We start from the raw sequence: 15,567 nt of genomic DNA, 5'->3' as shown, positions 1-15,567 counted from the left end.
GGAGAGATGCTGTTTCTAAACCGGTGGGAGGCTGGCATTAACATCCATCGTTACCGTCCCCCCAGAGACGATAGGATTATTTCTTTTAACACAGTGACGCTTGCAGCTAACTCCTGTCTGACCCGGCCAGCACGGGGCAGACGCCCTACGAGAGGTGACCGAAGGTAATTGAAAATAAAGGCGCCGTGGAGCGGAGTGGAAGAGCTGCCTCAGCGGCGACCCTCGTTGCCGATGGCGGCCGGAGGACGACGGGCGCGCGCCCACCCGGAGCGCGGGGTAAATCGGCGCTTTGCTGCAGCTGCACGTCGGGGACGGCCGAGGGGGCCGGGGGCACGTCAAGCAGCAGAGCCACGGGCCCAGGAGGCACCGCCGCCGTGCATCCCAGCCCGACCGAGGGCTGGCACTGGGAACCAAGGTGCGTCCCGTTCCGCAGACACCACGCAACGGCATAGCGAGAGGGGAAAAAGCAGCCCAGCCTGCTACGGCAGCTTTAAAAATAGCCTTTTTTTCCCCCCGACATCGTGTATGCAAACATCTCCTATTACCCTGCTTCCATGATTCAGCAATTCAAGTCCCAGTAATAAAAAGCGTGGTAATCCGCACAAATGTGCGGAAGAATGCAAATTCATGCCTTCAATGACTTTTGAGAGCTCTGCTATTAAGAAAAGACATTTTCCCTTTCTCGTATTGAAGGAAAAATACAGTTATTTAAAAATGGCAAAAGAATCAGCTCATTAGTTAATAACAGTGACAAAAACCCAACCACGGGAAAACTGAGTGGCTGCAGACCGAAGCAAGAATTAAGCCAACGTATGTAAAGAAGGAAAAAACCCCCACGTCCGATACACGCTGGGCGCCAAACTGTAAATTAGCTGGAAGAAAGGCGGGAAGGTGTCCGAGCGCACGCAAGACCCCGCAGCAGCCCCTGCCATCGCCACTGCAGCCCAGTGCGATGCCCCGACAAGCGCAAACCCGGCGCCCTTTCAGCCCGGCCGTGGTCCCCCAGCACCGGCGGCACTGCCGGCCCCAGCCAGCACCCACCTGCCCACGGAGTGGTCCCCTGCTCAGCCCCCCTCAAGACTGGGGTGCTGGGGGGTCCCACAGCATCACGGGGGGACCAAGGCTCAGCACCACGGGGGGATCTGGGCATCATAGAGGGGATGGAGGTCACCGTGGGGACCAGGGACATCAGGAGGGGGGACCAGGGCCAGGCTCGGAGCTGCAGCCCGGGACCCGCCTGGGCTGGAGGAGGCCTCGCCGCGTCCGGCCGCTCTTTGTCTGCTCGCTGCTGCCCGGCCTCTCGCGTTGTTGCCGCTGAAATTTCTCTCGCCCTCCGCTTACTTATGCGGAAAACGTGGCTTCCACGTGAGCCGTCGTAGCACAAAGAGCCCGTACAATGATGCACTTGCCGCGCGTTACACCCAACGAGGAAGAACTGAAATCCCCCAAAACACCGGCAGCAAAAGGAGATGGCGCACAGCACACGCAGGAGCGCAGGCGAAGCACCGCCAGCGTCCCTTCCCACGGTGGCTCACGGCGAAGCAAACCCTGGCACGGCACGACTTTGCACGAGAAACCCTGCTCGCACGCGCCATCTTCTCGGTCGGGTGGAAAATCGTCACCCCGTACCAAAGCGACTTGGTCCTGCGGAGCACATTTGACACCAGGGACTGAAAACGCTCATGCACGAGAGCACCGAGGATGCACACACCACTCGTGGCACATCCACGTGAGAAGCCGCAGCGCTGAGAACCGGCGGCCGGGCACGTCCGACCCGTCCGCACAAACACAATGCAGCGTGGGTTTCTTTTCGTTTTAGCAGGAAGAAAGTCCCCATCGTTCGCTCTAGGTCAGCGATCCTTATCAGCCCCCACCAACTGTACTTGTGGGTGGCACCAAACACCCAAGCACACGAAGCCGGCGGGGGAGGAGAGGAAAGCAAACGGCGTTTGCTTCCCAGCCTTGGCCTGCGATGCCTGCCCGTTGCGGGGCGGCGAGCAAACAGGCTCCAGCGCATCGGTACGGGCAGCTGCACCACACGGCATTGCGTGCGGCGGCGTCTGATGGCCCCCTCCCCAACACATGTATCGCTCGCGGGAAGCTCGCCGCAGGGCCGCTTCGTTCGCTTAGCAACAAAGGTGCTAATTAGGGAGCTGCTTCCCACCTCCAGCCGGAGGAGGATGCGGCGCAGCTGCCCGTGCCGGCAGCGGCCGAGCCTTCGGCGCTGGCCCGGCAGAGCGGACCCTGCCACGCATCGCTTGCGCTACGGGATAAGGAGAAGGAAAGCATCCCTAGTGCCGTCCTCGGGAGACGCCCATCTCTGCTCCCCCGTGGGGCACCCCCCGCTCAGCCCCCCATCACCAGGGTCCCATCTTCTTCCCAACTTCTTCTGGACGAGTCCCTCTCCCAACGGCGAGGTCCAACGGGAGCTCTCCCCTCCCGGCTTGGGTTGGCAGCCGCCCGATGTGCCGGACCGGCACCACCGGCCAGCAGCCCCAGGCTCGTGCAGAGCAATGTCGGCGGCACAGGACCCACCAGAGCCCCCCGCTCCCCCCACCCACGCGCCGGCTGGCCTCGGCACCCGCTCCGGGGCAGCCCGCAGCAGCTCCCACCCCGCTAAATAATGCATCGGCCAGCCCTAATTAACGCAAGGGAAGGATGATATACATTTCTGGGCTGCTTTAAGTTACATTTGGTTAGACGCTGAGGGAAGAGCTGCCTCCAGCTAAAGGGTCAGATAAGCCAGAAATCAATACGAGCGACTGCTTCTGCATCCCGAGATCCCGCTGCCCCTCCCCAGCTCCCACGGGCAGGGCTGGGGCAGCCCCGGTGCTGCCCCACGCTCGCCAGGGCTCGGGTGCTGCTGACTCAGCACCCTGCGGGCTGGGAGCCGCCGGCGGCCCAGTTGCCACCGCGGCACCCATTTCCTGTGGCCCCTGCCCTGCGGGCAATCTTCCCCGCAGCCCCCAGAAACGCAAAGCCCAACCCCCCTCAGAAAACTGCTGCTCTTCAACCAGGGTGGCAAGGAACCGAAAGGCCGGGGGAAGGCACGGCAAAGCCAGAATGGCGTTTCCCCCGTCCCTCCTGAGCTCTCGAGAGCAAGAGGAGACCCGGGAACCAAAATAACAACTCCTTTTCACTTTTTCCCATGGGAAAGGTTTTCATTCAAGTTAAAGTTTTCCTGAAAAGTATTCCTGCTGAAGGGAAGCGGGGTTTCTGCCGGTTTCATTGCACGCCGCTGGTTCCTGCGGCAAGGCAACCCGCGCGGCAAGGCCAGCGGGAGCCGGGCTCCGAGCACCCACCGGTGAGACCGGGCAGCCGCTGGAGCCTCCCTCCACCGCCCCCCGAAAGGCGAGGGCGGCACAGGCAGAGCTGCCCAAAGAGGCTTTGCGCGCTACAAGCGCCTCCGGCCACCGCTCTCGTTCGCAGAAGCAGCCACCCTCCCACCCGCTCTCAGCACTTGGGATATTTTCTACGAACAAGGGGAAGGAAGAAAGAGAAGAGGAAATCACCGCGTTCCTGGTAAAAATAGCAGAACACCCAGTAGGGAGGTACAGAGGGTTTCGGTTCTGAGCGCTGCGCTGTTTCGCAGAAAGGGGCCCCGGCACGCAAACCGGCGGGCGCCCTGACCACCCCACGCCACCGGGCTTGCTGCGTGCCGCCGGCGGAGAGGACCTGCCCCGGTGCTGGCGACGCACGCGATGCCATCGCCCGTGCCCTCTGGCCGACCGCAGCGTGGTGCAAGCGGGATGGCGTGCCGGTGCCGTGCCGCCACGGGTAGAGGGGGACCGGCGAGGGGCTGGCAAGGCGGCGGCGTTGCACAATGCCTACGCCTTATCTCTCCCACGCAAAGGCAGTTTGTGTGTGTTGCGCAGCAGCCTGCGACCGCAGCCCGTGCCCAGCCAGAGATAAGATATCCGTCGCCGGCGCTCGCTCCGCCACCCGAGTCCGCGCGATTTGCGAGCGGTTTGCTGGGGCTCTCTGCACCGGGCGTCCCCTCCGCACGTCCCCTCGCTGCTTCCCCGCTGGTTTGCTCCCCTCAGGCAGCCCTTTCCTGGACCAACTCGAGCATCTCTTTCCAGACCCGTGATACACCCGAGCAGACGCCCGCGCTCGCAGCCGTCCCCGCTCCCGTGCCAGAGCAAGTCCCAGCAAACCCCCGAGAAGCCGACGGAGCGGCCAGAGACACGTGGTAAAATCTGGAAACCCATGAGCCGTCCCTAAAGCCTCGTGCTGTCACACGTGTGTGCTTCCAAGACCACCGGCCGGGTTTTGGTTGGATTTTTTTAACGTGCTGCCTGTGCTGTGGTTAAATCGAATTTCTTAGAGTCGTAGCCTTCACAGGTTTAGTCTGTGCACGCCAAGATTAGTACAACCTGTCCCTAAATACCATAATAAAAAACACGTAGTAAGCGCTTTGCCTTTATTTATGTCAGCGCGGGTTTCAAGGAGGATGAATCACACTTCCTCCTTAGCACTCCTTTCTAATATGATTTACTATAAATAATGCGCGGAGAAAAGAATGAGGGAAGGTGACAAAGGGCAAAGCGCACGGGGCCCAGCGCTGCTCCCAAACTCGGCGGCGAGAGGATAAAAGCACTTTCAACAGCCGTGATGGAGCTGCAAACACTGTGCATGGGTTGCAATCGGGGCAACCTGCGGCGCCCTAATGCAAATCTGAAGGAAAACGAAAGGATAGGCAACAGCTACGTATTTTTATGTGCATACACGAATGGCGTTGTGCCTTTAAAAAAATCCCTAGGAATTACTTAAAAATCAGCGCAGGTCCTCACCGATGGGAAAATGCATTTTCAGCCTTCGCAGAGCCCCAGCCTGGGGCGTGGGGAGACCCGCCGTGCCAGGGTGGGCTCTGCCAGCCAAGGGGCACGATGCCGGGAGCCGCGCGGGCGTTTCGGCGGGCGGGCGGCTTTCTGCTGCCTCTCTGCAGGAAAACGGACTCGGAGCTCGTGGTGTTGCCCAGTTATTTCACATGGAAGTAGAGCCCAGGGCTCTCCCAGCGGCGGTGCCAGCAGGGACCCCGCGCCCGCCTGCCCGGCACCCGCCTCCCGCGGGGTATTGGCGCTCTTTCCACCCTTGCGAGCCCGCCGGCAGTGGAAACGGTCTGGGGTTTGGGGTTGTGGGGTTTTTTTAGTTTCTCTTTGTTTTTCCGCTCGGTCGACGTCTGCCTTCTTTATAGGTCACCAAGGTGAAAACAGGCGTCCTCCTCCCTGCCACGCGTTGCATTTGCAGACAGACGGAGGTACGTTTTTCGAGAGGGGGGCGCAGGGGTCCTCTCCGTGGCGTGCAAGGCAAGTAGCGTGGCATCACCTGTGCCGGCGTCCTCCGCCGGCCCCCGTGCCGGCATCCAGCAGCGCTCCCCCCGCCGCTCTGCCTGCGCGCACGGGTGCTGCCGGCGCGCAGCAAGCCAGCCGCTCCTCGTACAGCGCTAAACAGAGCACGGGGTTATCAGCCCGGCTGATACACGCAGATAAACAGCCCATCTCCCGCGCTGACACCGGTAACAAAGCAGGGTGTTTAACGCCGATTTATGGCGGGCGGCTCTAGCGAGGCTCAACACGCCTTACAGCGCTCGTGCCTACGTGGAGAAGTATTTCCTCAATTGCATATCGCCGACTTGTTTGCTAAACAACGCGCCAATAAAACAGCAACGAGACGACGAAGGCCGATGGAAAACTAAACCGGCACAGCGGGGCGTGTATCCAACCCTAATCTACTTAAAATCAGTTAAGAACACTACAGCGAAAATGACACGGGCGGCCCTGGCCCTCGGCCAGAGCCCAGAGCCTCGCGCCTGCAACCCAAATTTTACGGCGATGCTCTCCTCTTCAGCTGCAAAACGAGCCAGGCGGCAGACGCTATGGTAAAAAAGAGGAATCCACCTTTATTTCCGAAAGCACGTGCTCCAGCAGCGCTTCGTGCTCTCGCAAAGGCGCCTGCTGCTCCCCGCGTCAGCTGCAGAAGTTACCCGAAACACCGCGAGGGCAAACCCGTGTTCAGAACCGATACCAAGCATTTCAGGCACGCTTCAGCCTAGACGAAGTTTATCCAGAATGAATACCCACGCAATGTTTCCGACACCCCAAAGCAGGTCTTGGCAATCGGGCTCGAGCCTGGGAAGAAGAGTAGGTGTCACAACTACATTGAAAGCTCCTAAACCCTTATTAAAAGGCATCTAACCGCACGCAGATTCGCCTGCCTCGTTTGCGGTTATTCACGAGGACGCATAACCCTTTCTCTGTTGCTCGTGTTCTTCGAATCCCTTCCACCTTAATGTCCCCGTGGGCCACACTCCCTGTTTCAGCTGGTACCCATCACACGGGCACGTTGCAACCGCTGGTCTCTACCGGGGCTGGAGAGCCAGCCGCCCTCCGGCGAGGCCAACGAGGCCCGCGAGGCGCAGCCGGCGGACGAAGGCGCTGCCGTCCCAGCGGCGCTCGGCTGGCGCTGGCGGGCCCCGGCGCCCACCGCTCATCGGCTGCAGAGCCCCGCGCATCCCGGCAGCGCCCGCCCGCGACGGCAAAGGAGGGAGCGATGCCCGGCGAGGGACTAAACCGACCACAAAGCACCGAGGAACACCGGGCCGGGGGGGGGAACCTCGCAGGCGGAGTGACACAAGCCAGGGCCGCTGGGCGAGGAGGAATGAATGGAATAGGCTAATTTACACAGGAAGTGAGCACTTACCAGACCCTTCATCCCAACACACAAAACCCTCTGCCATATCTGGAAGCAATTACACCCAGTTAACATGATCTGCCTGCCACTAAAATTAACTGCAAACAGAAATATTTTTCACTTTTGCAACAGGAGATGCCATGGCCCCGTGTTTGGCTGCCGGGAAATATTTAGTAATTACTCATTTAAGGCCTCTCTTGAAGCTGTCAAGGGGGGGGAGTAAAAGAAAAATCTTGCTAATTGCGAGCAAAAAGGAAAACGCAGATCGTTTTACTCTACCCAAGGAAAACAGATTTACGCACCGGTGTAACTAAAGAGCCAACGTCGGGCAGAAGCGGGGAAGGCTGCAGGGATGCTCCGCGCAAACCGCCCAGGCTGCTCCGCGCCGCTTCCACGCGCCACGGGGAAAAGGCGAAAGGGAGTCGAGAGCGTCGCCCCTGAAAGAGCACGGGCTCTCCGAGGGCCCCTCTGCGCAGCCGGTAAATGCCGTTTTAACGAACGGCGCCGCACGACTTATAACGAGGACCGGAAAGGCTCCGCAAAGCTTATCGGGCTGCTGCGAGTGACATCCAGCGAGTGCGCTTTGGGGAAAAAACCATCCCGACGCTCCGCAATCGGGCGGGTTTTAAGCGTCAGGGTCCCAGCCCCGCAGCCGACGGGGATCGGCGGGTGCAGACCCACCCGCCCCGCTCCCCGCGAAACCAGCCACGCTGGGGAAGGCGAACGCACCCGGTCGGGGGCACGTGGCATCCCCGCCAAAGCCCCTCCGCCGCCAGCCTCGCCATCGGGAGGGGAGACGCCGAAGTCATTGCTGGGCAAGGGGAAAAAGAAATAAATAACAAAAGAAAAAGCAACTGGCGTTTTCTGATGGGAATGCCAGAGTTTTGCTTTAAAACGCGTCGGGCACGCAACTAAAACGATGCGGAATAATTGACGGAATAACGCGGAAGCCGAAGGGGGCTTTTGCCCTTCCGCGCTAGGAGCCGAGCATGGAAACGGTTAAGTCCCCCACTGAATAAATCAAAAGTTCAAGGCTGCAACATACCACGCCGTATTCCCCCTCTGCCCATGACAAGAACCAGAGAGCCCCGAAATCCCAAGCATCCTGCGCGGGGTCTCCGCCGGCGCTCACAGGTTACACGCTCGGGGTCAGCGCCGCGGACCTTAGCTGCAACATTCATTTCCTGAGCGGGGCACGTCCCCCTGCCCATAAAGCTAATAAGAGCTTCCTCGCCCGGCCGCCCCGCGCTGCCGGAGCCGCGCGGCAGCGGCCAGGCAGCCGGGAACGCTGGTTTCCATTAGCCCCTTATGATGCCAGGTGCCGCTAATAAGGCCCATCAGCGAGAAACCAGAGCTGCCAAGTCGTCTTCGGACTCTGGAAGTAATCACGGGCAGAGTTTGGGGGGCTGCTGGCTTTTTTTTCTCGTCCCTCCCCCCTCGCTTTCCATTTTTCCTCCTTTTTGTAAAGTTTCGATTGCGGCGGAACATAAATCGCCGAACGCTTAAAATAAAATAAAAAACAACTACTGCATCAGGCTACCAAAATTAACACTAATAACATCTCACAAAGCACTTGGGATCCGATTTATCACGTTTATTGCTTTAATGGTATACTGCATCTGTTTCTCACTGTGACATGTCGAGCAGTGCCAACGTGCCTAATGGCATCAGCAGCGCAACGCTCAGCTCATCCAGGCGGAGACGAATGGAGGTGAGGCTGGCAGAGGAAGAGCCAAGCGCCGGAACATTTCCCTACGCGGCTACTTAAAATTTGCCCGGGCGTTAACGTTACAGCTCCGCGCAGAGGGCAGGCCAACAGGCCACGCGGCACGGGGACTGCCGGGCGTTGCAAGCCGGACCCGGCTCCCCACGGAAGCCGCGGCTTCCCCGAGCAGGAGCGTTTTGGACCGGTGGGAGCACGGACGCCTGGTCCCGCACACCGGACTGGCGGGAGCAGACGGTGAGACCTGCCGCTCCTCTGCGCTCTCGGAAACGGGAGAAGAGGGCAAAAATCCGCAGTTTGGGCTGTTGAGGATGGTCAGCAGCCGGGGGGGAAAGAGCAAGGCTCCTTATTCCTACCCTTAACACGCTCAACCCCAGCACGTGTCTTTTAGGCGACCGCTCGGCCCCGAAACCTCGAAATCCACAACTCAGACGCGAAAACGTGAACGGAGGCTTTCCCCCAGGGGCGTCCCCCGCGCGAGAGCGAGGACGGGCACCTTCCAGCCAAAACCGCTCCGAGGGGAGCACGCACCCCCGCCAGCCTCCGCCGGCCTGACGAGCCACCGCCGCGAAGCGCTTTCCTCTTCCAGCCCGGCGTCTCCATCTCGCGCAGGCACACGTGGCAAACGCTGCCAGCGAGCGGCATCGCTACGGTGGGCGAACTCCCAGGCAGCATCGGGGCTTTGGATGCGCTAACGAACTTTATTGAATCGCCTCCCCGCCCGCGCTCTTCCCTGTTGCTGCTGACATTAAATAAATGAAACCACATCTTTTATAAAGTTTTAAGGTATTTAACTTCCCCATGACAAATGACTGCGGGCTCAGCCGGTGGCTCAGCATGGCACTCACATCGCAGCTCGGGAGGTTTTTCTTCGTACAAACAAGCCCAAAAAGGGCCGCTGAACTATGGCTTTTTTTTGTCTGCAATTAGAAGCGACGATCGATACTAACATTAGATTAAGTTTGAACTTTGCTGAACCTAGAAGGAAATCTTTTATAAAAAAAATTAAAGAGTCGCCAACTCAATACACACTCAATTAGTCAAAATCATAAGCTCGGTAAAGAAGGAAAAAAAGGGATCGCACGGCAGCCGGAGGGCTCGGGGACCCGAAAACCCTGGTCAGAGTCAGCGCCGAGGCTTGCGGCCACTCGGCCACCAAAAGGTCACAAATCAGCGCGCTCGACTCGCCCGCGTGACGCCAGGGCACGGAGGACGCTGCCACGAGGCCGAGGGCGGCCGCGGAGCTGCGCTCCCGCGCGGGGCCGGGGCAGACGACCGTCCCTCGGGCACCCTCCATCACCCAGGGCGAGCGGCCCCGCCACGTGCTTGCCGAAGCCCGGAGAAAAGCCGGCCCGGCCCTCTGCTCGCCTTCTTCCCGCGTGTGTTTCCCACGCTAATAAAGACAGGAACAACACTCAGAAGGCTCCGAGACTATAAACATATATATTTATACTTATATAGGCATGTGTGTGTGTAAACAAACACACCCGCCATATGTATACACTCGCTTGTGCGATGTAAACAGGCGCGGTACGCGTTGGCTCATTGAGCTCCTCGCAGAAAGAGCGGCGTCAGCTCTGGACGGGTTCGGGCTCTGCCCGTCACCGGCTGGGGCTCGGCACGCCAAAGCCATCGCGCTGGCTGGCCGAGGATCGCGCCGGGCGGCCGAGCGTGCCGGGGCGCTGCCCGTGCCGGAGGCGCCCCTCCCCGGCAGCTGCCCCCTGGCCCCCGGCTCACCGCAGCAGGGAACGACTCTGCTCCGGGCACCTCCCCTCCGCGCTCGCTTCGGGGTCGGAAAGCAAAACCGCAGCAGCAAATGCACAGCAGAAAGAGGTCAGCGAAAGCCACCGGTTGACAAGCGACGCTGCGGTGCCCCCGGCGCATCCTGCCCCCGCCGCCAGCCAGCGCGGGGAGGTGGTGCCAGGCCCGGGGCGCCGATCCCCCCAGACCACCTCTGCACCGGGCACCGGAGCGGAGAGGAGCCCGTAGCCGGCACGGTGCAGCTGCCACCACTGCCAGAGCTGCTCCAGCAGAGAGTTACAGATCCCAATCTAGCGTAGATGCTGTTTAACAGCTCCATAAATACAATAGGATCCCACAAATCCTCCCCAAACGGTAATTTTCACCACGTATTAGAAAGCAAACACCATAAAAAAGCCACGTGAGACCTTGTCTACACACAAACCGCCTTAGATTGAGACTTTTGGGGGGGTGGGGGGGGGTACTTCATTTGACTGTTGCCCAACGCCTTTCAACATGGACGGTCTTACAGATCAGTTTAAAAATGGCTCACAGGATTTGGCTCGCCCTGCAAAGTTTGCCAGCGCCAGGTAATCCGTCTGAAAGCAAGGACGGGCAAACGGAGTTTGGCGTTGGCTTAAGCAGCTGCCTTCGAGGCTTCGCTTGCTGGGGACGGCGCTTGGCTCCGTGCTTTGGTCGGACCCGAGAGCCCATCGGAGCATGGCGCGTACCCAGCCTCCTGATAAGGATCACGAATAATTAAGAAATAAGCTACGACTGCAGCTGTGGTTGTCAAAATAAGGCAAGCCCAGGAAGGGGACGTGAAATAGGGGCTGCTGCATTGGTCAGGCTGGGCCGCGCTCCCCCACCTCCCGACTGCTCGGGAGCACGGGGAAGGATCCGACCCCACAGCCAGCCCTGCCTCGGGGCAGATCCCCGGCCAGCGGCAGGAGCAGCCGGGCAGCTCCGGCACGGCCCTCTCCCGCGGCCGCATCGATCACCGCTCTCGGGCTCGGAGGGGGAAAGGGAGACGGTCGAGGCCGTGGCAGAAAGGCACGTTAAAATTCTCCCTGAGCCTTCACTGCAGCTCTCCTCCGGTGACGTTCGGTCTGCATCACCGCACGGCCGGGGAAGAGCCGCACTGAGGCGGCTTTGGGCACGCTAACGAACGCGACCCCCGGCTCTCCCGCTCGCGAGGCGGGGGAACAAAGCGGAAAGCAGCTGTGCGCCCACAAAGAGCTTGGGGACCCCTCCAAGGGGCGAGGGCTGCTCTCGGCAGAGCCCGCGCGGCAGCTCCGAGTCACCGGCCAGACCGAGAGGCGACGCTGCCAGCACTCGCAGACCTGCGCGGGGCCGAGAACCCCGCAGCGGCAGCTGCCACCCCACACTGGAAACGTTCACGGGCTGAATGTGCGGGGAGCTGCTGCTCCGGCACCCGACACCGGCTCCGGCACATCCCGCACTGCTCGCAGGCGGCAGCCTCCGCAGGCGGAGAGCGTGCCGGCAGCACCGGCTCCCCCGCCAGAGGCACGCACCGGCACAGCCACCGTCCCTGGAGCATGTTATGTGCATCAGGACTAATTAACCTGTTGATTCATTAAAAATCTGACACGGTGCGCAGCCTGGGGAGGCTGCAAGCAGCTCCGGCACCGCGCCGGCGCTGCCTTCCCCTGAGCAGGACGCTGCTGTCCTGCCGCGGGGCCGCAGCTGCGCCGGGGGCCAACGCCGCGCTCGCCAAAGCACGCCCAAGCACCGAGGGGTCTGACCGGCGATGCCGATTTAGGCGCGGTAATTAACGCGACTCCGTTCCCCGGCCAAATCGGGGAAGGAGCTCTGGTCCCCGCTCCCACGATCGGGAGGTGGTAAGCAGGGGAGCACCAAACTCACGTGCCGATAACGGCCACCGCGCTCCCACCCCGCAGCAGCTCCCCGAGGTGCGCGGCTCGGCGCGAGCACAAAGATCCCCCCCGCCCCGAGCAGGGGAGCCCCGAAATCGCATCCGCGGGTGCTGGAGGTTCAACCCCGAGCCTGTCCCCGCACGGACGGAGCCCGGGCTCTGTGGCAGCACGAGCCCTCTGCGCTCACCCCGGCGCTTCCCAGCCTGACCTACGTGTTACTTTGTGCAAAGTGCAAATATTTCATAAACCGGGAAGCCAAACAGCACAAAACTACCGGGCTGGCAGGGCGCTGCGTGCGGCGATGCAAATGTCATCGCTGCGGCCGGGCACAGGGATCCTGCGGGTCTCTCCCCTCCTCGCCCTGCGCGGGTGCTGGTGCAGGAGGGGCCGGCACTCGGCAGAGGGTGGGCGAGGGCTGCCTGACCCCACCGCGTCCCTTTACATGCCATTTACACGCAGATCCCTAAACTCAAGGAGTAGCAACCGCGAGGCGATCGGCAGACGCCGGGCAGGGAAACCGGCGGGGTTTGCACTAGCAGGAGCCACCCGCGGCCCGAGCCCCGTCCCGGCTGTCCTCCCCAGCCAGCACTCGTGGGAAGGAACCTTCTGGCACGGCTGCCAGACCCAGAAAAGTTGCGACAGCCGCCCCCCCGAGCGTGCCGCTCCGCGTCCCGGTTTTGGGGTACGTGGCAGGAACTTTGCACCGGCACACGCGACGCCCGGCCAGAAACCGAAATCCTCCAGCGAGATCCCGCCCGCCCGGCGCGGCTTCGGCACCCACCTGTGCTGCTCGAGGGTCTCGTTGTCCGGCAGCTCTGCCCCACACACGCTGCACTGCTCGCCCAGGGCTCTGCTCTCCGTCTTCATGCCAGCCGCCAGCTCCCCCAGCTTGCTGAACAGCTCCCGCTGGATGAAGCCCTGGGGCAGCAGCCCCCCGTAGGCGCTGAAGTCCATGGAGACGGCCAGGGCCGGCTGCACGTGCAGGGCGGACGCCACGGAGGGCGGCACGCCGAGCACCGGCTCAGTCTTGTGGTTCGGCAGCAGGGAGTAGATGCCCAGGGGCTTCTCGCCCTGGGCGGCGGCGGCGGACGGCTCCGGCCCCAGCGGCAGCCCCTGGCCGGGCTCGGGCGGCGGCTCGGCGCCCTCCTCGCGGGCATAGTGCAGTTCGCGGGCGCTGGTGATGACGCTGCCGCGGGTCGGGGTGCCGGGCCCTTCCTTGCCCTTCTCGTCAGGCTTCTCCCCGCCGGAGGCGCCGGGCTCGGCCGCCCGGGGGCTGTCGCGGCTGGAGGCGTCATCCACCTGCATCGCTTCGGTTTTGACCTCGGCGAGGCCGGGGGGGCGGCGGGCGGCGGGGCGCGAGTCCTCGGGGGCGGCGGGCGGCAGGGCGCCCTGCAGCAGCGACTGCCCGATGGTCATCAAGCTGTCCACCGCCGCCTTGGTGGGGCTCATGGCGGAGAGGGGGCCGAAGGCAGCAGAGGCGGAGGGGCTCTGCTCCGGGGCGGCCGCCGGCAGGCTCTGGCCGGCCGCGCCAGCATAGCCGCTCTCCTCGCCGGCAGGCTTGGAGACGAAGAGGCCCTTGATGTACCTCGACTTCCTTTCCTCCTCTTCCTCGGCGGCGGCGGCGGTGCCTCCGTCAGCCATGGCGACCTCGGTGTCGTTGTCCTCGGAGGCCTGGATGGTCTCCAGGATCTTCAGGCACTGCTCCTCCAGGTACTCGATCTCCAGGATCTCGGCGGCGTAGAGCAGGTCGTCCAAGTCTTCGACCTTGGCCTGCAGGGTGGCGGTGTACGCGTACTCCAGGATCTGCTGGAACGTCTTTGGCGAGAGGAAGTCCAGGGTGTAGTGCTGGCTGTTGCGGTGGAAGAGGATCTCGAACATCTTGCTGGTGCAGGCCAGCACCGTCCGGTGCGCGTGGAACTCCTGGCTGTCCACCATGATGACCACGTCGCACAGCGTCCCCGCCAGGCGCATCTGGTTGGCTTTGTGCAGCAGCCCGGTGGGGTGGCAGGGGTTCTGCAGCTGGATCATGCCCATCTTAGTCAAATCCATGGCGCTCCCGAGGCTCACTCATCAGGGTGCCTCGCCGTCGCTCAAACCTGGGACGAGCTTTGTGTGCCGACTATCTGCGAAAACAAAAGGCGGAGGGGGGAGAGGAGCGGAGCGGGGAGGGGAGGGCCGGGGGGAGAGAAGGGGGAAGAGAGCGGGGGCCGGGGGAGCGGGGAGAGGAGAGGGAGGTTAGCCCGCAGCCCGCCGGCCGCTGGCCGAAAACTTTCTGCGGGGGCCGGGCCGGCGGAGCCGCGTCCCCGCCGCCGCCCGGGGAAGGGGCCGCGGCGCGGCGCATCCCCCCCGCCCCGGCCGCCGCCGCCGCCGCCGCGCCCCGTCCCGTCCCGTCCCGCCGCGGGGCTCCGCCGCGCAGCGCGGCCCCGTCAGGTGCGCGGCGGCGGCGGCGGCGGCGGGGGGGGGGGCGCGGGGCCGCCCGCCCCCCGCCCGCACTCACGGCGGCCGGCGGCTGCTCCGGCAGTTCGCACTGCCCGCTCTCATCGCCGCCGCCGCCGCTCGCCGCGCCGCGCAGCAAATCACGGCGGCGCCGGCCCACGGGCCGCCCCGCGCCCACGTCAGGCCGCCCCCCCGCCCGCCCGCCGCGCCCCCCCCGCCGCCGCCCGCTCCATCTTGAGTGCGGGCGCCCCCCCCCGGCCCCGCCCCGGCCCCGCCGCGGCACCTTGCGGGGCGGCCGGCGGCGCGGCGCGGCGGGGCTGGACAGCGCTGCCAGCAACAAACATGGAGGAGCCCCGGCGGCGGGGAGCGGGCCCCGCCGCCGCCCCCCGGCCCCGCCGCCCCGACGGGATGCGCCCGCCGCCGCCCCGCGCCCGCCCAGAGCCCCCGGGGCGGGGAGCCGGGCCCCGCCGGCCGAGCCCCCCCCGCCGGGGTGACCGCGGGGGCCCAGCGCCGAGACGGGGAGCAGGCGAACGCCGAGCAGAAAGCCAAGTTTCGGGGGCGGCGGATTTCGGCTGGGAGCCGTCGCGACAGCCAGCGTGCGTCGCCCCGACAAAGCGCGGTTCGCCCAGGCTCGACGCCTGCCCCGCGCGGGTACAGGATCCCCGCACCCCGGACGGGCGATGGAGGCCCGCCGGCAAAGGCGGGCGACGGCGGCCTCGGGAAGGGAGCAAAACGGGGAAGGGGAAGCGCCGGCAGCTCCGCGATACCGACCGCGACGCAAAAAGGCAGCGGCAGAGCGCGGGCCGCAAGGCGCCCCGCGCCGAGGGAGCCGCTCCCCGGGCAGAGCATCCCCAGCCGGGCCCGCGTGCGCGCTCCGGCACCTCGGCGCATTTAAGGACCCGTGCCGTCTTCAGGGGACGGCACGGCCGCGGCGACGCAGGCCTCTCCCTCCCCAGCCCTACGCGCGGCACACCGCAGCCGGCGCGGGGCCCGGCGTCGTCAGCTAGAACAACAAATACGGACGGTATTAGTACAAAGATACCCTTGGGGTAAAGCAGCGCAAATGTAATCTAAGGA

The 15,567-nt window shown here is 63.5% G+C and overlaps 1 protein-coding gene across 2 annotated transcripts in view; it reads right to left on the bottom strand.

Annotated features, from left to right (window-relative positions):
- ZBTB16 (zinc finger and BTB domain containing 16) overlaps positions 1 to 14,620 on the bottom strand; it is a 62,583-nt gene extending 47,963 nt beyond the window's left edge. The window contains exons 1-2 of one of the 2 annotated variants that reach the window (XM_082330639.1): positions 14,552 to 14,620; positions 12,836 to 14,173 (exon numbers count right to left, since the gene is read on the bottom strand). In XM_082330639.1, the coding sequence (XP_082186765.1) occupies positions 12,836 to 14,103 (1,268 nt within the window). In that variant the 5' untranslated portion in view covers positions 14,104 to 14,173; positions 14,552 to 14,620. Of the gene's footprint in view, positions 1 to 12,835; positions 14,178 to 14,551 lie in introns of both variants that reach the window. The other variant, XM_082330640.1, reaches the window with a different exon arrangement.
- Between the last annotated feature and the right edge of the window lie 947 nt (positions 14,621 to 15,567).

The sequence above is a fragment of the Platalea leucorodia genome (assembly GCF_965183815.1).
Source record: "Platalea leucorodia genome assembly, chromosome: 20".
In the NCBI taxonomy this organism is placed as follows: domain Eukaryota; kingdom Metazoa; phylum Chordata; class Aves; order Pelecaniformes; family Threskiornithidae; genus Platalea; species Platalea leucorodia.
This window is presented reverse-complemented; position numbering and strand designations above follow the sequence as displayed.